General features: G+C 35.5%; 1 protein-coding gene across 3 annotated transcripts in view; it reads left to right on the top strand.

Annotated features, from left to right (window-relative positions):
* Positions 1 to 21,556, top strand: part of LOC128855717 (band 4.1-like protein 4) — a 273,260-nt gene extending 251,704 nt beyond the window's left edge. The window contains exon 16 of one of the 3 annotated variants that reach the window (XM_054090858.1): positions 21,465 to 21,556. In XM_054090858.1, the coding sequence (XP_053946833.1) occupies positions 21,465 to 21,474 (10 nt within the window). In that variant the 3' untranslated portion in view covers positions 21,475 to 21,556. The remainder of the gene's footprint in view (positions 1 to 21,464) is intronic. The other 2 variants (XM_054090860.1, XM_054090859.1) reach the window with 2 other exon arrangements.
* Positions 21,557 to 24,795: the final 3,239 nt, after the last annotated feature.

The following is a 24,795-nucleotide window of genomic DNA, read 5'->3' as shown; positions in this document are numbered from 1 at the left end:
GCTTCTCGTTTGATAGTGTCGAACGCCTTCTTAAAGTCTACGAGCAACATGTAGAGCGAGGAGCGCCACTCAAGTGATTGTTCTACTGATTATAGTAGGTTGTGTGTGGCTTGATCAGCACAGCTTTGGTGAGGGCGAAATTCATCTTTGAATCTGCTTTATATGATCACTGCTACAATTTTGTAGATGGTGTCAAGTAGGGTTATTTCTCGTCAGTTGCCGCAGTCACGCAGGTCGCCTTTCTTGGGCAGCTTAACTATGATGCCCTTTGTTCAGGACCTAGGCAGATTTTCATTGTCCCAGACGGCGGTGATGTGGGGATGAAGGATTTCCGCTGATGTTTGCGGGTCGGCTGTCATTAGTTCAGGCTGTATGCCATCTGCACCCGCCGCTTTGTTGAGCTTCAGCTTTTCAATTGCCTCCTTAAGGCAAGATGTTGGAGCAGGATGTTGGGGCAGGATGTTGTTATTTTATTGCTGCTTGTTGTTGTGCTGCCCACTTCAAAGCTAGGTATACTGCTGAGCGCAATGTTGCTAGTTGCTTCTAAGTGTTTCTTCCATCTACAGATCTGGTCGTCATTGGAAGTCGGCAAAGCACCATTGAGATCTCTGATCTGCTGGTTGCTGTTACTCCGCTAGTTGGTTAGGTTTCCAACTATGCGGTACAGCTGTCTCATGTTCTTTACTCCTGCTACCGCTTCGGCAACGCTAGCAAGATCTTCAATTGACATTCACTTATTGCTTCTGGCGGATTTCTTTACTTGCTTCACCGCCTCTTTGTAGGCTCACCGAAGGGCGCCATCGCTGATATGTTGCCTTTTGAGTTCATTTCTGCGCTGAGTGATGCCCCGAATGGTGTCAGAAATCCATGGTTTGCCGTTGGTGGTCTTTATTGTACCAAGTTTTTTCTGAGCGACCTGCCGGAGCGTGGCGTTTATAACTTCCCCATCAGTGTTGTTGTGGTTGGTGAGCAGCTTCTCGCGAAAGGCGCTAGTTGTTTGTTTTTTGGTCGGAGGATCGCGCAACAACTGGACGTTGAGTCGCTTATGCCTGCGTGGTGTGTAGTTTTTCTTACTACTGCATTTCAGCTTCATCTTGACGTTACCGGTAACTACCTCGTGGTCGGTGTTTATATCGGCTTCCCGTCTGTTCCTCACCTCAAGTAACGCGCCTCTCCACTTACGACTCACGCAAATATAGTCTATCTGATTACGAGTCGCCTCGCTGGGTGAGGTGCAAGTGTATTTATGGATTTCCTAGTGGGGGAAGATTGAGCCACCAATGACAAGCTGAAACGTCTGGCACACATCTGCATGCACTAAATTACAAAATTATTAATTAATTAATTAGTAACTATTATTAAAAAGTTAATTTCTTAGAAAAAAATTATAAACTACGAAAAAAATCTTCAAAAAAACAAAAGCAGCAAAGCATTGTGATGAACTTAAATCGAATTAGTTGATTTTCTCTCTTTGTGGGAGAATCATTTTCAGTTTTGCGAATTTTCTCCAAAAAACATCTGAACTAAAAGTAGTTCAAAACACTCCAAAAAGCGTATTTATATAAGTTTTGTCAAAATTGTACTCGCTCAAATTCTTCCAGCAATAAATTTAATTGCTTGATTTTACCAAACCCTTCCATTGAAAGCTTTGGCAAAGCACTTGAGCGGCATCTTTACCACGTAAAAGTCTTTAATCAACCACGACCTTTCACATACCGTACAAGTCATCTCATAGCCGTTTTGACCCCTTAAACACACACAATGGCTCCATCGTTTATTTTCGATAGCCAAAATTCAAAGCACAATTATTTTATTGCTTTTGTCAAAATATCGCCATTCGAATGCCCGCAATAAAGCACACCTCACTGCACTAAAGCTACAAACTACACACAATATGGATGTAACAAATAAATGTAACAACAACGTTTCTACCTCATTGGCGGTGGGAGCAAATTGGGCACGACATGGCGTATGAGTGCAATTCGAACAATTTTCAACGCCATTCAGGGTCACTCATACGCAATGTATGACATGGAAATGCCATTTATCGATAAACAAAAAGAGAGTTGTATTAAACAAAACTTATCAAACATTAACAAAAATATACAACTTTGTATTGTTTATGATAAAGTGATAAAAACGCAAACGACAGACAAAATGGGCAACCCTTTTTCAAAGCACACACAGATAAACAGCAAAAACTGGGGTGCGTGGATGGAATGTAAAACGGCTTGTTTTGATAGTCAAACTTTCATGTGAATGACCATGTTTTTCATACTTTTGAATGCGAGGGTGATGAAATATAAAAGTTAGAAAAATGAGTGGGCGATGGGCGCTGGGCGCTGGGCGATTGGCGCTGGGGAAAACGATTTACCAAAATGGCAGACACAAATTTAAATGAGCCGACATTTGTATATGTGGGCAAACAATTTATACTTTAGTATATTATAATACATAGATATGAATGAGTGTATGCGTTTTTTGTTTTAAATGGACCTATGGTAAAGTGTCCCACACTCATTCATACACAAGGATGTATGGATGGCTGTGAGTGAGGATGTAGGTATGTATGTATGTATGTATATATGCATGTTTGCGTGTATGTATTCATGTTTATAAATACTTCCATAGACCATAAAAACATGAATGAATGTTTTAAATAAATGGCCTACAAAAAACTAAACAATGCCAACAATGCCTCCAGGCAACAGTCATAAAGGCACCAACAACAGCAACAGCGATACTTACAGGAAGAGAAAAAGCCACCAGTCGTGGCAGATAAGCTAAAAGAGCAACAAAAGTGTCTGTATGCAAACCCAAAAGCACATAAAAATATTTTTATGAATAGACGGACTAAACTGGCATCAGAAAATCCATAGAAAGGCGCATAGAAACTCACATGAAATGTGATGAGTTATGAAAAAATGTTTAGAAAAAATACTTAAATAAAACATAGAAAAAAGCGAATACAATGCATAGCTGATAGAACGATAATAGAAGCACAGGAATATGGCACACTGTAACAATTCATGAAACTCCGTAGGAACAAGAGCAGTTTGCCAATAGGGCATGCGGGCCTAGAGCGCATGAATAAGAAGAAAAACGCTGGGCTAACAAGTACACAAACACGCGCACGCATACACACATACTAACTAATATATAAGAAACTCCAAACACGTTTGGCTATAAGAATTTGTGACTCCGAAGTGCCAGTAAGACGACAACTGGGATAATGAAAAACTATCAGTCAAATAAAATTAGAAGAAAACAACGAGAATTACAAAAATACTCTAAAAAGCGTGCATCTATCTTTCCCACAAAATAGGTCACCCCATAGAAAATGCTCGCGAAAAGTAGGCGGGAAAATCAAATCATGCCGCCGTTGCAGCAACAACGTGGCTAACAACAATTACAACGTCACAGCACTAAGAATTGCCGCCGAGTAGCGCAAAAGGCACACAAAATTGAATAATTGGAGCCAGCGATACAGAGCACAACGCGAATGCAGCTACTTCTCAATGCAACACCATTCAACGCGTCGCAATGGAAATGAACTGCGAAAGTTCCGCTCGCAAAGTAAAGTAAATGGCACAGCCGATGAATTGCAAACAAATAAATAAATAAAATGGAGGTAACCTAGAATGAAGCATGAAGAGGAAACGACAAAGCCATTCAATGGAAAACTATAAAAAAAAAAAAAAAAAAACAAAAAAAAAAATAGAATACAAAATTTTAAAAAACTTTGCAGTTTCACAAACCTTTCCTAAGGTAGTGTGGGTGTGACACCAAAAAGATCATAATAGTTCAGGAAGGCGCAAACGCGGAACAGACAAAGCGCGAAGTTCAAGCTGGCTAAACGGCGCTGCACTATCTAGCACAGCGCTCTATTTATTTATTGACAATAAGAAATATATTTTTCCGATGCTGAAAAGCTGCGCTAAAATAAATTTTCTAGGAAACGGGAGTGGGTCAGCATTCGAAAAGAAAACTTATTGTAAGCAAATAGCACAATTTGCACGCAGATTTCTGTACGTTTTAACGTCAATGAAGGGTTCTTCTTTAATTTTAAAAATTGAACGTGCTTTAGTTTGATTTAATCCTACTCAAAGTGCAAATCAAATGGTAACGAAAAGCTTTTGTGATGAATCGAGAAAATACCTCAGTTTGCAAATTATTTTATTAAGCTGTTTAGCTTAATTTGTTGTTAGGTTGTCCATTTACAGTTTGATGTTAGTGATAGTTAATTTTTTTGGTTTGAGATACAATTTATTGTTAGAGGGGTGTCTTTCTGCTGCCACAAATTCCAATTCCTATAAACTCGATCACTGAATCCGAGCATAGGTTTTCTTTTGCTCATTTAGTTTTCGAGATATCGCCAAGTCTTGGTTTAAATAAGAAAAGGTGAAATGTAATGGTTGAAGTACCACTCTCGCACTTCCCAAGTAACACTAAAGCGCCGATTTGAAGAAAGGTAGATTATAAAAAATTTCTATATCTGAAGAAACCGCTAACCGATCGATACCTGTTAAGTATCAAAGTAAGGGTAATGCAATTTTATATATTCCTTTTCTGCTAAATTTATAATAAAAGTTACACACGTTAAAGACATTTATAAATTTTTGAGAAAAAAACGTTGAGAAGAAAAAAATTTGAAAAAAAAAAATGTTTAAGATATTTATAAATTTTTGAGAAAACAAAATTTGAGAAAAAAAAATTTGACAAAAAAATTGTATAAACAAATTTTTTTTTTGTTTCTGCTAAAAATGATAAAAATTGAACAGTTTTAAGATATTTATAAATTTTTGTCAAAAAACAATTTGAGAAAAAAAATTTTTGGAAAAAAAATTTCACCAAAAAAATGGTTTTTTCGTAAAAACAATTTGAGAAAAAAAAATTTTGTGAAAAAAAATTTAAGAAAAAAAATTTGAGAAAGAAAATTTTGAGAAAAAAAATTTGAAAAAAAAAATTGTTTTTCGTAAAAAACACGTGGTGCCACAAAATTAATCATCAATTTTGTTTTCGAATAACTTTTTTACTACATAAAACAAAAATTATTTTGCATGACTGAGAAAAAAAATTTGAGAAGAAAAAAATTAAAAAAAGTATTGAGAAAAAACAAAATTTTGAGAAAAAAAAAATTGAGAAAACAAGTTTGAGAAATATGCATCCTTTTTAAGATATTTATAAATTTTTGAAAAAAAAAGATTTTTGAGAAAAAAAAATTTGAAAAAAAATGTAGAAAAATAAATTTAGAAAAAAAAATTTAGAAAAAAAAATTTTAGAAGAAAAGATTTTTTTCGTAAAAAATACGAGGCGGCACAAAATTAATCATCAATCTTGGTTTCTAATAACTTGTTTACTACATAAAACTAAAATTATTTTGAATGAGGGAAAAAAAAATTTTTTAAGATATTTATAAATTTTTGAAAAAAACAAATTTTAGAAAAAAAATACGAGGTGGCACAAAATCAATCATCAGTTTTGCTTTCGAATAACTATTTTACTACATAAAACAAAAATTATTTTGAATCTCGGAAAAAAAAAATTTTTGGAGATCTTTATAAATTTTGATAAAAAAAATTTTTTTTTAAATATTTGAAAAAAAAATTTTTGAGAAAAAAAAATTGACAAAAAAAATTTGAGAAAAACATTTTTTGAGAACTTTTTTTTTTCTTAAAAAATACGAGGTGTTACAAAATTAATTATGAATTTTGTTTTCGAATAACTTTTTTAACCAAAACTATTTTAAACTTTAAACCAAAAACTATTTTGCATGACTGAAATCTTTACTTTGACCTTTATGCACCCCCTTGCTTGCCTGTTTGTATTGGGTCAACTGGTGTAATTATGAATTACATTTCCAACACTAGCAGCTATTAGAAGCCTTTCATCCATGCAGAACTCTGGAAAGTCACCTAAATCGAATGTTTAATTACCCGACTCATTCTGTGAGTTTCATTTGGTTTCAAGTTGCAGTTAAGTGGCCTTAAATGCGTGTTGATAACTACTCCATTTGTTCATATTATCCCCAGTGTCTTTGGGGAAATTATGAACATGGATTCTAGTATTGGCATGAAATACTTGAAAACCAAGAGTAGTTACACTCCACGGTTACAACAACAAGTAATACATGCTGAAATACGGATTTTATTAGGATAATTCAAAGCATGAAAAGCTCTCAAATATTGATTTTTTATTGCACATAAATGCAAATAGTGATATCGAATCGTACATTTTCGTAAACACCAAGTTAATGGGACAGTCAAACAACGACAACTTTTCATCAAGTCATTTTTCTTTCACATTTATAGTGGCACTGCCCTTGGAAACATATCTTCTCGCCGACTTAATCGTTGTTGGAGAGGAAAGAATCCCTTTTACTTCCCTTTTGGTGGTACCGAATTCGTCTCCCTTCACAAAAATGAATTAAGTTTTGTTCTGATCCACATTTATCATCCCATACCCAGATATACCTTCGCCCGCGTTGAGTCATTCACTACTCAAGTCCAGTGAAACTTCAGCATAATTTTTTGAGGGAATTATTTTTTCTATTTAGTAGGTAGCTATCGATCCCCTGCTTACTGGAGGAACGATTTCATGCTCTTCGTTCTGATTGTGTATTTGTGGTTGAATATTAAGCTGCATAATTAATGACTTTCCATTGTTTGCATCTGGTGAGGTTGAAGCGAAAAGCCTTTACTAAGGTAGCCTTGAAGCCTTTAATAATGTTATCCACTTTTATTTTATTCCCAACCTACACCAGTAATGCTGAAAATTCGTTTTTTTTCAAACACGAGAAGGCTTTAATCCCATTTTTGTTTTGATGGTAATCGTATTGTGCCAGGTCTGGACTAAACTGTGGATGCATTAAATCTTCCAAACCAAGGTCAGGGAGTTTTTGGCGAGTCACTACATACGTGTGTGACCTTGCGTTGTCCTAATGGAACACAATACTTCTTCTATTGGTAGCTTCTGGCCGTTTCTGGTCAATCGCTAGCTTCAAGCGGTCCAGTTGTTCCCAGTAGAAGTCTGAATTTAGTACTTAGCTATAAGGAAGCATCACAAAATAAATGACTCCTTTCAAGTCCCACCTAATGCACAAAAGAACCTTCCTGGCTGTTAGTCCTGATTTTCCACCGTTTCGCACAGTGATGTCATATATGATTCATTTCTCATTCCCAGTCACCATCCGTTCAATTTCATTTCGATTGGCCAAGGCTTCGCATATGGTAATTCAACCCATAATTTATTTTTTTATTTTTTATTTATTTTTGTCGATCTTTAGCTTCTGGGCGATACTGGGACTACTAAAATGCCGGTCAATTTCGATTAGTTCTGCGATTTCATCGTCATTTTTTTAACATCGGAAATGCCTGAACGGAATCAGCGAAATCAAAATTATACGTAATTAGCTGTTACAGTATCGGCAACATAAATATATGCAGTCTGTCTCAGAAGAAAAGAACCGGTTTTTTTTCTTGTAACTTCAAGATCTATTTCGCTCTGCTTTGTGCTGCATAATAGTTCCACTCAAGGGATACGACGCCAAAGCTAAATCAGATTAGTGTCGTTCCAAACTTTCCCGTAAACGCAACCAATCAAAAATGAGTGAGAAGTACGCGAAGCGTTTTGAGGCGATATTTTTATGCACGCATTGGAAAGGGTCGAAATTATCTTACGCCGCGGATGCAAAAGTAATTAAAAAATCAGAAAAGTTTGTTGTGATGTGGAATTAGCGGTATAAAGTGTACAAAAATGTTGATGACTTTTCCGAGCGCGGCTTGAAGCGAGGGATGACAAAAAAGCAGGATAAAGTGATCGCCCAACTTTTTAAGCGGGACCCTGCTTTGTGACTACGCCAACCACCAGCAGGTCTTGCTAAAAAGGGAATAGATGTGAGTATCAACACCATCGAATTTCGACTGAAGGACATCACATCATCAAAACCACTGCTCTCAGAAAAATCCATTGAGAAACAGCAAAACAAGAAAATAGCGTCACAGTATTGGACTGGCTTTCCCACTCCTCAGACGCCAACGCCATCGAAAATGTGTGGGGAACTATGAAAATGCATCTTGCGGTAAGGTCTATTTGTCAACGAGCCACGTAGAAAAGCTGGTTCAAAGCATGAAGGAGATGGCAGGCTATACTCGATAACGATGAAAACTACACCGCTTATTGAGTAAGCCTCGCTTCGACGCAGAGTTTTGTACATACTTTTATGTAAAAAAAATTTTAAATAATATATATATCTCTTATACTTCATGAATAATCGCGGTTCCCTTTCGGCTGTTTGGCCGAGCTACTCCTCCTATTTGTGGCGTGCGTTTTGATGTTGTTTCACAAATGGAGGAACCTAGCTTCAAGCTGATTCTGAACAGCAGATATCTTTTATGAGGAGCTTTTTCATGCCAGAAAGGCATTCAGAGGTTTGCCATTGCCAGCCGAGGGGCGACCGCTATTAGAAAAAACTTTTTCTTCATTTTGATATTTTACAGAGATTCGGACCTACGTTCTCTCTGAATTTCGAATGGTATTCACGCACCAACCCATTCGGCTACGGCGGGCCTTCATAATTTCAGCGGCCTGACTGGCTTTTTTGCTTTTATCCAAGAAAAACTGTAACAGCTATCTACCGAGAGAATAATTTATTTTCCTCTAAGCTGCTATATATATTTCTCAGTTCACAATGTGACGGATATGGATATAATTCTTGACCTAAGCTCTTGAAACTTCATATCAACTAAAGAAGTGAAGCCTCTTGAAGGTTTCAAGTGTCAAAATTTCGCAAAGGATGCTCAAGAATAATACCGCATATTTCAGGTTGTGCTAACATTGCGATGTATTTGTGAGCCTGAAAGAGTTGTGAAAGCTCCCTTCGCAGCTTAGGTAATGCACTCCACCAGGCTCTTCCTGTAAGGTCACATATCATGGCAAGAGTCTCCCGAGCCACGAAACTCAATCATTGAATAAAGTGAAGAAAGACGCATTAATAGTAGTAGTAGTAGTAGGAATTCTATCTGATTTAATTTATACATTAGTTCATTTAATATATTAAAGTAAATAAAGAAATAAATAAAAATGTTTGTGGCAATAGCGATCTTGCCAGTCCGTAGCAATTATACTGTCTTCAAGCTTTAGGCCGAACTCTATACCTAAGTCATTGAGTTGCTTGAGCCTAACATTTTTTTTGCGTAGAATACGCTGTGTAGATAGTTTTCCAAATGTATGTATTTCATATGTAGTTCTAACGAATATAGGTAGCTATCTTCTACGTTAGTTTCTAGCATTATTGCAAAATTTGGGGTGAAGTCAGGTAATTTGAAAATTCTTTTAATAAAATAACGCTGAAGTTTATTCACTTCTTCAAACAGCGTATGACGCCAGATTTGAGCGCGTATGTTTGTATAGCTCTGCACACAGCTTGAAACAGCTTCCATTTAACCTTGAATGAAATGTATGGTTTAGCTAAGAAATTGCTCCATGTACGATTAAGACTAACTTTTGCTGAATTATTTCTAGCTTGCACAGGTTTAGCAAACACCATTTTTGATGTGAGAATGACACCAAGATATTTATAATCTGGTACCACTTTTATTTCCTTGCCTTTGAACCACCATTTTTTTGTCTTGGCTAGTTGACCGCCTTTTCTTTTCCATGTTCCACTCAGCGCAATATATTTCTAGTTTTTTTAATCATAGATTGCATGGCATTAGGATTATCCGCCAAGAGAACAGTAGCATCGGCATATAGAAGAAGGCGTACATTTATTCCATAAATGAGTAGACTAACTTTCCAACAGTCATGTAGATCATTGAGGTATAATGCGCAGAGCAAAGGTGATAACGGACAACCTTGTTTCACCCCTGTACAGGTTTCAAAGTAATCTGATACTTCCCTTTCTGTCCAAACTGCTGTTCTCGTATTCGAATATACATTTTCAATCAGATTTCTTATTTTTTTGGATAATCTCATCTGTCGAAGTATATAAATTAATGGCCTCCTAGGCACTCTGTCGAAAGCCGCTTTGAAATCCACAAACTGTGCATAAGCTTTTTTGTTTTCACTGAACTTTAAATGTACTATAGATACAAGATTGGTTATTTATGCACCGTTGAGTAGTTTTTTCTAAAGCCGGCTTGAAATTCAGTGAGCATGTTACCGTTTTCTATCCAGTTTGTAAGTCTTGCATTAATCAATCCCATTAAAACGTTTGCAATGCAGTTCATAAAGGATATTCCCCGATAATTATTTGCTGTATTTGCATTTCCTTTTTTAAAAATTGGAAAAACTATTGTTTTAAGGGGTTATACGCAGTTATGACTTTCAAAAAAATCGATTTTTTTTATTGCATTTTTGTAATGTACATATATTCAAAAGTATACCCACGAAATTTGAAGTAGATCTAAGCAATACTTTCGGAGCTATACCTAAATATGTAGAGATGCCTCGGCACGTTTAAGGTAGATATTGAAACTTTAAACGTGTTTTTTCAAAACGGCATTTTTCAAGTCGGTGTACACGATATCTCGAAAACGACTTGTTTGATCGGTCAACCGTTTTAACTCAATCTTTAAAGATACATTTTCTAGTAATTAATCGTTCCTGTTGTAAATCTGATACTTATTTTCCATTTTATAATCAATTTACGACCAAATTTTAACGTAAAAATCGAAATCATTTCTTTTAAAAGCTGCCATTTTGTGAAAATTCACTATTTTGATTAGCCGAACGATTAATTACTAGATAATCTAATATATTAACAAAATTTGTTTGGTTTTTTGATTTCAGATAATCCAATCCTGAGTTACGATGTTCACCGTAAATCGTCTTTTTTTAAAGGAGGTTCCAGAAATCGCCTGCAGCGCGCTCTATAATCAACATTTTCATAAATAAAAAATTTTGTTACGTTCTTGAAGGATGCTTTTATAACCGCCAAAAATTTTCAAATTAAAATATTCTGAAGTTTCTTCAAGATAAATCCTTGACAACCCGTCTTTTATTTGCTTCATAACTGCGTATAACCCCTTGAATAATGTTTCGTTGATTTTTCCGGTCTCGAGGATGATGTTGTACACTTTCGTTAGCTCCATGATAAATTCTGTTGAGGCAGCCTTTAGTAGCTCATAGGGTATTCCATCTTCCCCAGGTGTTTCGTTTGTTTTGGCATTTTCAATTATTTGTTCGATTTTGCTTATTGTTACATCTTAATTTGTATGCAAAGCAGCTGCATAATGAATATCTTTTGTTAACTGAAGCTGACTTAGTAAGCCTTTAAACTAGTTTTTAAGCCCCGATGTCGTAATATCTGCACCAACTTTAAATGATCATCCTCTTATTTCTTTGGCAAGGCTCCACCATTCTTTTGCATTCTCGGTTTTATTGATTCTCTTTTGCAGTTCTTTTTAATAATCCTACTTCGTTTTTTCGCATGTGTTCCGAAACAATTGCTTTGCACGCAAATATTTTTGCTTGTCGTCTGTTTTGTTGAATCTTCTGAGATCATTGAAATATTTAAAGAAAAGCTCCCTTGCGTTCAAACATTTCATATTAAGCCAAGCGCTTTTGAAAATGACTTTAAAGTTTTCTGCTGATGTCTTCGGCACAGACGCACTAATATTGGTATGTATTAGCTCGCCTTAGGACCAAAACAAAACCGAAAACGAGCTCATTCTGAAGCTCAGGTGATGCTACTGCTACACTCGGTTCCTCGTCTCTTAATAAGCTAGTCACCAATCGAGCGCTGCAAGCGTGACACGTAACTCATACGAGTTTCAATATCATTTCTTATCATATTTCATTCTAATTGCATATGCAAAGGTGTACTGAATTCTGTAATTAAATCAAACATCTCCGCTTTATGGGCAATGAATTGCAGATAACTCCTTTTTTCCATATCACTACATATTATAAAACAAAGCCGCTTTTTCTGTCCCTATGTCCACGTAATCGCTTAAATCTTTAAAACTACGCAACGGATTTTAATGCGGTTTTTTTTAAAGATAGATTGATTGAAGAGGAAGGTTTATATCTATATAATGTGAAGAAATATATAAAGGGGGCGTGGCAATCGGTCAAAATGTGGCAAAAAAACATAATTTTTTTGTTTTCACGGCCATAAATCATAAACGAATCAACCAATTAAAATGAAACTTTCTTAGAGTTTAACTTTGAAATATTTACTTTCGTTCTGCATCAAAAAAAAAATTGATTTATTTGTTATTTAACCAAAATTGTTTAAACAAAAGCAGCTCTTTTTCCAAAAAAAGCTGTTTGTGTGTTTGTTCGCTGTCAACCGAATGAAGCAACAGGCGTTAAGCGATAATCTCACCACACCTCATTAATGTTGAATTACATCGTATGGTGACGTATGTATGTATGTATTTACGAATCGCTCGCATTATTTCATTTCGGACGTATGTACATATGTATCTATGTATGTACTGAATTCCATGTAATTATATGCACATACAATTTTACAGCGAAATAAAACGCTATTTTCACGTTCTATATTAGTAAATCGCACTTACAGTATGCAAAGTTCGTATTAGTACACCCTCTTACAAATAAAAATACCACGTATATTTTCAAATTTACTTTAAAGCAATTGATTTCAATCGTAGTGCGGTATTGTAAAATTCATAAAAAAATAGAATAATAACAAAAACTCCCAAACATTTGCATAGAATTGAAAAAAATAGCTTTAGTAGCAGTGTAGCTATTTCTACTGCAGGCAAAATTCGTATTAGTACACTTAGTATGCGTTGAATTTGTAAACAATTTGTTGGTATTTACCTTTATTTTCGAAACGATTCAATGTTTAACCTTGGGCAGTTGCGTTTTAGTAGCCATTTGTTCAAGTTCGCGCAGTTAGCTTGCAATGTCGCCAAAGTCAAACGAAACTAGGAGATTAATAATAAATATGAACAAAAACGGAAAGTCTTTACGCGAAATTGCGAGAACATTGCAGAAAAGTGTGTCTACAATACAAAACTTAGTCAAAATTTTTAGAGACAGTGGAAGGATTGACAAAAAGCTTCGAAATGTGAACAGGGCAAAGCTTGGGCAGAGGCACAAGACTTTTTTGAAACGCCTTATGAGAACAGACCCCACCGTCAGTGGAGTTTCACTAGCTGCAGAACTAGAAAAATACTTTTCTATCAAAGTTACACCTCAAACAGTGCGCAATTATGTAAAAAAATTGGGATTTAGAAGCAGAACTGCGGTTAGAAAACCGTATGTAAGCTCAGTCAATAGAAGAAAGCGTGTTATATTCGCCAGGCAATATTTAAACAAAAATATGCGGTTTTGGAAAGGGGTAATTTTTTCAGACGAGTGTAAATTTAATATAAAAATGTCCGATGGACGCATAAAAATTTGGAGAGAGTGTAATACTGGCCTTCAAAAACGAAATCTGCAGCCTTCTTTCAAGCACGGTGGTGGTTCTCTGATGGTATGGGGATGTTTCGGGGCAAACGGAGTAGGAAAGTTGCATTTTATTGATGGAATTATGACTGCGAGGCAATATATTGATATTTTAAAAATGAATCTACGCAAAGGTGCCAAAAAATTGGGTTGCAAAAAAAAATGTATATTCCAACAAGATAACGACCCTAAGCACACGGCGTTGGATACAAGGTTATGGATGCTTTATAACTGTCCAAATTATCTCAAAACACCACCACAAAGCCCGGATATTAATCCCATAGAAAATGTATGGTCGATTTTCAAAAAGCAGCTGGAACATCATCAAATAAGGAACCGAGAACATTTAAAAAAAGTCCTCAAATCAGAGTAGAAGAAGATTTCTCCAAATCTCACAAAAAAATTGGTGGAATCTATGCCGAAGAGATTGTCTGCTGTTCTAAGGCAACGAGGGTATCCTACAAAATATTAATTTTCTGAACTATTTTTTATTTACTCTTTAAATCATTAAAAATACATGTGTACTAATACGAATTTTGCTTCTGTGAAAAGTGTTCATTTTTTTCTTTCTTATTTTTTTTTTTGCATTTCAATACACTTTTGAGCGGTTTTTTTATTTGGCCTTATTTTAGTTAATTATCTATAAAATAAAACGGTTTCAAGCATTTGTTTTAAAATTAATTTGAAAATATACGTGTTTTTTTTATTTATTAGGGGGTGTACTAATACGAATTTTGCATACTGTAATTAAAATACAGTTTTTGAATAGTTTTTATTGATTCGGAGCGCGTTTAGCTTGCTATCGATTCCATACAATAACATTTTTTGTCATTTACTTTTTACGACAACTAATAGCTTATTTTCGAAGCGATTTCAACAAATAGGTACAACATTAATCCTTATCCAATTAAATACCTTAAATACATTGTTGTTTTCATATAGATCTATGTATATGGCTCTTTACAGCATATAATTAAAAACAATATTTTTCAAGATATTACATCAGTAGTTAGTAATTGAGATCTACCGGAAAAATTGCGTTAGCTGTTGCGTCATCCGGCATTACCGCTACTCTTTTGGAAGGAGGCCGAACCGCACACTCTACATTCAAGCTCCCGCTGAAAATCGCAACCGATGATGATAACAGCGTCTGTAGTGTTTCTAGACAGAGCAATACAGGAAAATTGATGCGTGACTGCTCATTAATAGTCTGGGACGAAGCTACCATGTCAAACAAGACGTCTGTGGAAGCACTGGATAGGACAATGCGCGATTTGCGCAACAAAAATGCACCTATGGGTGGATGTACAATTCTGTTCTCAGGAGATTTCCGTCAAATCCTACCAGTTGTGACTCGAGGAACACGTGCTGACGAAATAAATGCTTCGCTAAAAAGATCCCACCTTTGGTCGCATGTCAATAAATTAGATCTTAAAACTAATATGAGGGTTTCGTCATCTTCACGTGAGAACAGGCTATTTCCAGAGATGCTACTAAAAGTTGGCAATGGAGAATTAATACAAAGTGAGGGAAGGATTAACCTAGAAAACCTTTGTGTTTTGATAGACAACATCCAAGAGTTAGTCAACAATGTCTATCCTGACATTGATAACATAAGTTATAAGACAATATCTTGGTTTAAAGAAAGAGCTATTCTGTCACCAACTAACGAACAAGTAGATAAAGTAAATAACTTGATTATTTCAAAGATTGATGCGCCGACGAAAATATACTACTCGGTCGATACTGTTCTCGATTTGGAAGAAGCTGTTCAATTTCCTACAGAATTTCTAAATTCCTTGAACCCGTCTGGGCTCCCTCCTCACAAAATGGAGCTGAAAATAATAGGACTATGAATAAGTTCGTGCGGTTTTACAACAGATGGCGTAACTTGATTATTATTCCATCGATCCACGTTTCCAAACATTCATTGGAGAGCTACTGTCGTGAGGCACAAACGTCAGTATAAGTTTTTTATTTGAAGCGTAAACAACAATATTTTTACCACACTTGAAAATGTCGAATTTCGTGCCAAATAATGTGTTTTTGCGGGGAATTCTTCTTCATTATTTTAATATGAAGAAAAAAGCAGCCGAAAGTCATCGTATCTTGGTGGAAGTTTATGGTGAGCATGCTCTATCTGAGCGAACGTGCCAGAAGTGGTTTGCACGCTTTAAAAGTGGTGATTTTGGCTTGGAAGACGAAGAACGCGAGGGTGCGCCGCCAAAGTTCATGGATACCGAATTGGAGGAATTGCTCGATCAAGATCCGGCTCAAACGCAAGAAGAGGTTGCAAAAACTTTGGGAGTTGATCAATCAACCATTTCCAAACGTTTAAAAGCCATGGGAATGATCCGAAAGGTAGGCCATTGGGTGCCGTATGAATTGAAGCCAAGAGACGTTGAACGCCGTTTTATGGCATGCGAACAACTGCTTCAACGGCACAAAAGAAAGGGTTTTTTGCATCGAATTGTGACTGGCGATGAAAAGTGGGTCCATTACGACAATCCAAAACGTCGGGCAACGTATGGATACCCTGGCCATGCTTCAACATCGACGTCGGCGCAGAATATTCATGGCCTGAAGGTTATGCTGTGTATCTGGTGGGACCAGCTGGGTGTTGTGTATTATGAGCTACTGAAACCGAATGAAACGATTACGGGGGATGTCTACCGACGACAATTGATGCGTTTGAGCCGAGCACTGCGAGAAAAACGGCCGCAATACGCCGATAGACACGACAAAGTTATTTTGCAACACGACAATGCTCGGCCACATGTTGCACAAGTGGTCAAAACATACTTAGAAACGCTCAAATGGGATGTCCTACCCCACCCGCCGTATAGTCCAGACCTTGCGCCATCCGATTACTATCTCTTCCGATCGATGCAACATGGCCTGGCTGACCAGCACTTCCGTAATTACGATGAAGACAAAAAATGGATCGATTCGTGGATTGCGGCAAAACCGACCGAATTTTTCACAAAGGGAATCCGTGAATTGCCAGAAAGATGGGAAAAAGTAGTAGTAAGCGATGGACAATATTTTGAATATTAAATTTGTAACCATTTTACGTCAATAAAGTTTCAAATTTCGAAAAAAACCGCACGAACTTATTCATAGTCCTATTAGGTTGTCCTGTTATTTTATTAAGAACCCTAAGTCCACCTAAACTTTGCAATGGCACGCGTTTGCTGGTAAAATCACTGAAAACTTTCATAATAGAGTGCACAATACTCACAGGATGTGGTACCGGAGAAGATGTATTGATTCCCCGAATCCCTCTGATACCATCGGATCTACCATTCCAATTTAAACGCTTACAATTTCCGGTAAAGACATCTTTTGCAATGACCATTAATAAATCTCAGGGTCAAACCTTCAACGTTGCAGGCTTAGATTTGAGTGTTGACTGTTTTTCACATGGCCAACTGTATGTCGCTCTTTCAAGAGTAACCTCTAGAGAAAACATGTTTGTATTGTCTAATGACAAGAAGGCTATGAACGTTGTATATAAAGACATTCTGTAATATAGTAATTGTTGTAAAAATAAAATAAACACATATGTAAAAATGCAAAAAGTTAATATGCAAAAATGTAGGGTATGAATTTAGATATCCCAAAGATAGCAGGAAATCTTCATGCTATAAAAAAAGGGGAATTGTTTTACTCCAAATTTAACGCGTGCGGGCCACGGGCAGTAATGAATAAGCCACAACTACTGGATCGATTTTAATCATTTTTTCAGTGAGTGACATAGGGTATATATTTTATACCCGTGCGAAGCTGGGCGGGTTGCTAGTTAACTATAAAATGGTTGTGTGCCTAATGTGAAATCTGGCAAAATCAGTCTGTCATAAAATTTTGTAGTTGTAACTTAATGCAAATCATTTATATATTTCACAAAACTCATCACTACCGCTACTACTCGCCAATATCGAAAGGTTTGACTTTATGCCATTGGCGGCGCTATTGATATAAGACACTTTTCTTTCGGTATTTTTGCTCCGATAACACTTTAAGTTGCCTAATAAATCCAAAGATTCTGACAGCGAGCAGGACAAAAGTAAAATGCACGCAGCAGTAAATGTAACAAAAACACACTTCAAATGAATGTGAAAGTAAGCAAATGTGATAAATTCAAAAGGCTAAACAGTCCAAATGCTCAGAAAAACAAAATCAAAGGCAGCCATCAGCGTTCGGTTGAAGGAGTTTGATGTCTCAGCGCGCGTTTTTGTTTTCCATTTTTATAGTCTGCCGTTCGCTTGAATATATAATATTTATTTATTTATTTGTGCTTGCGTACGCACATTTAAAATATGGGTCTGTGCGCTTCCTGCCCACCCTCAGCCGCGCTTGCTTATTTATTAAATTAAGTAATTACATTAGTGCCGCCATAAATTTCTTTGCGCCTTCAACTTTCCTTTGCTTTGCAACTCCAGCGGCGAAATCTAACTCTGACTGCTTTCAACAGACTTTCGAGTTTCAAATTGTTGATGCGGCAATATTTCGTTAACATGCGCGCCTATATTTCCCTACCAGCTGACTATGTTGACCCTCCTTTGCTAGCCGTTCTTCTCCCACCACAGCGCCACTTTCCCACTCTCCATTTTTGTATGGTTGTCTGTTTATTGGACGAACTTTTGCGTTTGCCCTTTTGCACGCAACCTTTTCAAAGTAACTACTTTTTTATTTATTTTTATTTTTTTATAAATGAAAAAAGCTCACACGGACTTGAATTATTTTCGTTTGTTTCCATTTCAGTCTCAGTTGTGGATATTCACTTGCGTGTTTGTTTACGTTTTATTGCCTTTGTTACTTTTTATTGCTTCGACCGCCAGTCGCGTTTTATGCAATATTTATTATTTATTATATTTGCTCACACTTAATAAAATTTCTGTAAAAACTCATCAGGCGGCAATTCAGCAAAATAAAGATAATAAACGACCAATCAGTTATGAGAAAAAAAAAATTCAATAAAAACAAATATTTGTGTAAATATGCCAAATACTATTACTCAGTATTTCAGGCAGCAGTGTGCGCTTGCATGCTGTTTGCCCACACTTTGGTAGTTTAAATGAAAAATTCGTGTTTATTAAAATAAAATTGATTTTTTTATTCACGAAGTTCCCAGCAGGTTGCATGCAGGTACATCTGTACATATTTACGTCTGAGCGTATGGCGGCAGAGTGCAAATCGTCGCTCAACAGGGTTTTCCTAATATGAAAGCGGCACTTCAGTGCTATTTCTGGGTCCTTGAAAAAAACTAGACTAGAACTTTACAATGCAGATTTTTAGCAGCCAGTATTTTACTTACAAAATACTAAGTGGATCATCGGTGAGTTAGGCAGCAGCACGGCAAAACCGAACTTTACTCCTCCAAAACTAAACGGCGTTAGTCTTACTCTAACCCAACACGCGAAATACTTAGGTGTTATCTTAGCCCCCAAACTCAGCTGGAAGTCCACTGTAGAGTACAGGGTAAAGAAAGCGAATGTAGCACTTTACTTTACAATGCAGATTTTTAGCAGCCAGTATTTTACTTACAAAATACTAAGTGGATCATCGGTGAGGTAGGCAGCAGCACGGCAAAACCGAACTTTACTCCTCCAAAACTAAACGGCGTTAGTCTTACTCTAACCCAACACGCGAAATACTTAGGTGTTATCTTAGCCCCCAAACTCAGCTGGAAGTCCACTGTAGAGTACAGGGTAAAGAAAGCGAATGTAGCACTTTACACGTGTAAGAGAGTTTTGGGTAAAAAATGGGGACTCCAAAAAAGACTATTTAATTAGTCCTACACAGCCATTGTAAGGCCAATACTAACATATGCGGCACTAGTCTGGTTGCCCGCAACAAAAAAGAAATACAACCAAACCAAGCCAAACAAGATACAAAAAACAGTGTGCATCTTAACTACAGGAGCGCTTAGCACCAGTCCTACTAAAGCGCTCAACGTACTAACTCATCTACTAGCATTAGATTTACATATAAAAACAATCGTCGCCTGCAGAGCGGTGAGACTCAGAGAGATGGAAAGCTGGACAGCAAGATGGTACGGTCACAGTAAGATCCTCCTACAGGGATCCTCACTGCTCAAAAACAGCTCAGACTACACAGTCTCCGACCTTAACTTCAAGAAAGACTTTACGGCACGTTTTCCACCGAGATCCAAATGGACCAAAGGGAAGGTATTTAGAAGATACGATATTGAAATCTATACTGATGGTTGTAAGATGAACTGTGGTGCAGGAGCTGGCTTCCATTCGGAGCCACTCAATCTATCTCAGTCAATTCGACTTCCTGCCTATGCCAGCGTGTTCCAGGCAGAACTTTTAGCAATCAGAGAAGCATGCAAATCACTAAAACTCCACAAGGAAGTTGGTGCAAGAGTAGCTATCTTCTCAGACAGTCAAGCAGCTATCAAGGCCTTAGACTCCAACTCCATTTCATCCAAACTAATCTTACAGTGTAGAGAGGAACTAGAATTACTTAGTCATCGGTTCGAAATTACTCTGCTATGGGTTCCGGGTCATAGGAACATACGGGGTAATGAGATCATGGACGAGCTAGCAAGAAAGTGTTCAACACTAGACATAGCAGAGGCGGTGGCAGTCTCTACCCCACTCAACACATTAAAAGCATACATTGCTTCACACTATCATGCTTTAGCCGAAAGAAGTTGGAAGCAAATAACTACATGTGTTACAACAAAAAACACATGGCTTCCGTACAAAATCCAAAGAAGGATTCACTTGTTGTAATGTTCTCGATCAAACATTTCACGCATCACTGCAACCCTTACAGAACACTGGAAAGTAGGGGATCATGCAGCCAGACTCAACCTCCACTTCAATCGCATCTGCAGAAGCTGTCAAGTGGAAGGGGTGAAGGAAAGTTTTTTCCACTACTTATGTGAATGTCCAGGTCTAGCTAGGGCGCGACTCCGCTCCCTCGGTAAGCCTTTCTTACAGCAAATTAATGAGATCTCAGACATCGAGGTGAAGAATTTGCTGCTATACTTGAACCTTACTAAATGAATTTGACTACGAACGAAACAAAAAAAAAAACAAAAAAACAAAACAGACTTCATCCAACGAGGACAGTGGTAATAAAACGATGCTGGTCACTAATTAGGATTAGTTTAGAGGAAATACTCAACCACTTCAACAACAACAACAACAACAAAGTGTACCGTAAAAAATTCTGTACTCAAACTGTTTTTATTTTTTATTTGTGAAACGCCGTTTAAAAAAAATTATAGTTTAGGTACATAGAATAAGCGCACACCAACAAGATTATCGATTTAAGAAGCAAATCATTGTGTGAAAAAAATTTACATAGAGAGTGCTTAACTTTTCGCCAACACTGTATATATGATATTTTTTAAATTTATAAGAAATATGACACATTCGTTAATTTTTACCAATATTCCATATAATCATACATATATTTAAGAATCATTGTACTTACATATATTCACCCGTAGTACACTCGCATATTACTCATACGCACTGGCCCCCATTCATTTAGGAAGTTTAAGTAGATATCCGGATAATCGTTTCTTAGTCCAAAAATCATATATCATATAAACACATTAACAGCATATACATATATAATTATTTTGCATATTTAACTATTTTATAAATTTAACTATAGATTCTATAAATTTGATACCTTCGACATGTCAATCAATTTGATACCCCACCACTAGCAAATATCACTCATACGCAGTGGCAAATGTACCTGCAAACTATAGCATCTAATTCACTTGAAGCACACATATTGTATACGCATATTAACAGTTATATTGTAATTGCAGTAACGCATTTAACACATACCCACACACACACACCCATTTAGACAGTAACAATTTTATAAATCACAATTTTCACCACATAGAATTCTAAACATACGCAAATCAACGCTTTCTAGTGAAAACCAATTGCTTTCTACAAATTAGTTCTACTCGCTTTATTTAAGCAAAATCCTCTGATTAATTCATTAATTCAAAATTTTTCCACTTACCCATCTTCCAGGGCGCAATAGTCGGTGAAATGAGCACGGAATTATGAGAATTAGCGAAATTCAATCGACGTCAATAGCCGAATGGAGAGCAGCAAGTGCCAACGGCGACAGCTACGGACGTAAAATATAGTAAATTAAACGAAATAGAAGGCATGCTTGCAGAGCAACAACAATTTAAAGACGATTTCATGCAACAACTACAATGGCAACAATATCAACTTGAATTACAGCAACAGCAACAGCAACAGCAACAGACACAAGCGCCACCACCGACAGCATTTTGCAAACACTGGCTGCAGCAGCAGCAGCAACTACAACAGCTGCAGCAGCACAAACTGCAGCAGCCCCAACAACAACAACAAAAGCATACGCTTAACTAACAAGCACAACTACAACTAGAGCTGCAGCCGAAGTTGTCCTCACAATAGTGGTGCTGTGCTCGTTTCAGTTGAAATATTAACTGGGGCGGCAACAAGTAGGTAACAGGAAGGCGAAAAACATGAGTGCAACAGCAGCAGCAGCAGCCAAAATGAGCAAAAAAAAGTTACTAAAACATAAGTAGTTGAAGTAAGTGTAGCTGAATAGTTTCGTTGCAGCTGCCACATGGTTGTGGTTGCGGCAAAGCATACGAATGTGTGTGGCTGCTCGCCTGTGGGTTGCACGGCTAGCATGTTTAAGAAGTACACACACACACACATTTATATAAATATATAAGCGCATTTGTATGTGAACATATAAATTTATATTCAAACACAAAACATTAACAATCTGTAATTTTACTCAAATTTTTAGTGCAACAACAATGAGACTAAAAACTTGTGCGCGTATATACCTATATATACTTTTATATGTATGTACCGAAGCATAACTTTGTTGAGCTGTAAGTGATAGAAGCTCGGAAAGCAGCTACTTTATATTTTATGTGTGAGTGGCTGTGTAGTGAAGCATACTTCGAGGCGACTGGTCGAATACGAGTTGTATTCCAGCTACTTAACTTATATCAAATGATGTTAGACAAAACGAAAACAAACGAATGTAAAGTGAATGCTGTGTATTTGTGTATTTGTATGTGAGAGTAGATAAAAGCAGAATAATTGTAAATGTGTTTTAACTTTTGCCTTTGAGCAAAATCGCAAATCAAACAGAATTTTCTAAAATACAACATGCCTTTTATATTTTTTACGTTACATACATACATCAGTACATAGCACATATTTCATGGCTACTTCACGTTGAGGCAACAGCACTCAAAATATACAGGGTTACCGGGAAAGCCGTTCTGGATATTATTATTGGCGCATTTAAGGACCTTATTTTTAGTTATTAATTTTAAAATATACTTTTTAGCCAAAAAGATATACTAATTTTTGCAATAATTAACCGAATAGCTTCCATATAAACATTTTTTTAATAACGTGAAGTTGGAAAAACTTTGTGAAAAATCGTAAATTCAAAATTTTCTACAGCAGCCCTTTTTAGTTGTTAGTGCGTGATACAAATTTTATTGGTGGCTTTATAAAACAAAAGTAGAACAAAATTACATCAAACTTATTAAAAGAAGTGGATGTACCAGCAAAAACAAAAATCTTAAAAAAAATATTTTAAAAAATTTCGAAAAAAAAATTTTATTATTGTTAAAGTCGATTTTCTCACAACAGTTTAAATTTTGGACATCGTCTGATATGAAGAAATTAACTAAATAATAATTTTTTTTCTAAAATCAACTACAACCACTCATTAAAATTAAAAAAAATGGACGTGTCAACAAAAGCAAAAATTAAAAAACAAATTTATTCACTTTTAGAAAAGAAAATTACACTAAAATTTAAAAAAAAAGTGGGCGTCCAAAAAAAAAACAAAAATTAAAAAACAATTTTATCCACTTTTAGAAAAAAAGTTACACTAAAATTTAAAAAAAGTGGACGTACCAACAAAACCAAAAATTTTTTTCTAAATTTTTAATAATTTTAAAATTTTTTTTTGTTCTACAATCCATTACATCCACTTTTAGAAAAACAAAATTACACTAAAGTTAAAAAAAGAGAACGTACCAACAAAAACAAATATTAAAAAAAAAATGTAAAACAAACTTTACTAAAATTTAAAAAAAAAAGTGGACGTACCAACAAAAAAACATAAAAAAAAATTTTGGCATTTTTGTTTTAATTTTAAAAAATTTTAATAATATTTTTTTTCTCAAATCCATTACATCCACTTTTAGAAAAAAAATTACATTAAAGTTTAAAAATAAGTGGACGTACCAACAAAACCCAAAATTAAAAAAAAAGTACAAAAAACTTACTAAAATTTAAAAATGAGTGGACGTACCAACAAAAAAAAACTAAAAAAAGAAAATGTTTACATTTTTGTTTTAATTTTTAATAATTTTAACATTTTTTTTATCTAAAATCCAGTACATCCACTTTTAGAAAAAAAAAATGTACTAAAATTTAAAATTTTAATTAAAAAAAATATTTTTTACATATTTATTTTTTTATTCTTAAGACGTACCAACAAAACCAAAAATAAAAAATAAAATTTTGGATTATGGAAAAAAAAATATTAAAAATTTAGAAAAAACTGTAAATTTTTTTTCTAATATTTGGTTTTTTTTTATACGTATTAAAATTTAAAAAATAAAATTTTTTTTTTAATTTTTTAATAATTTTTAAAATCGAAAACGCTTCTGTTTTTGACGTCATCTTATATGAAGTTACCTAAAATTAAAAAAGTGGACGTACCAACAAAAAAAAAAATTAAAAAAATTATTAAAATTATTAAAAATTAAAAGAAAATGTAAAAAATATTTTTTTTTAATTAAAATTTTTTTTTTTAATTTTTTTAATAATTTTTAAAATTGCATATCTCACAAACGTGTATGTTTTTCACGTCATCTGATATGAAGTTACCTAACCAATAATATCCTTAAGCATAAAAGGCCACTTTTCCGGTCAGCCTGTATGTACGAGAGTAGCTCGAGAAGTTCACGAAATAAAAAAAAAGTGGCGTGATATTCAATATGAATTTATTACCAGCTATTCTTCGTTAACACTGAATGCATTTCTCAGATCGCTCATTTATTTTATCACTTCATGTTACCACCAAAAAAAAGTTGTATAGGGCCTCAAAATAGTCTCAAATAGACAGCTAGACAGAATTAGCGGCAGTAAAAATTTTCTTCGAACCTCTTTGTTTCATTTTTGGATATAAATAAGAAGTTATGCCTTCTCATACCCTAGACAGACGGTGGGATTAATGACTTAATTCAGAATTATCTTCAAAATTAAGTGCAACTAATGCGGATTGAAAACTGATCTTAATTCTCATAATTTTTCATAATTT

This window comes from Anastrepha ludens, chromosome 2, assembly GCF_028408465.1.
Source record: "Anastrepha ludens isolate Willacy chromosome 2, idAnaLude1.1, whole genome shotgun sequence".
NCBI classification, from domain to species: domain Eukaryota; kingdom Metazoa; phylum Arthropoda; class Insecta; order Diptera; family Tephritidae; genus Anastrepha; species Anastrepha ludens.
Note: the sequence above shows the minus strand (reverse complement) of the source record. Positions and strands in the feature narration are given on the sequence as shown.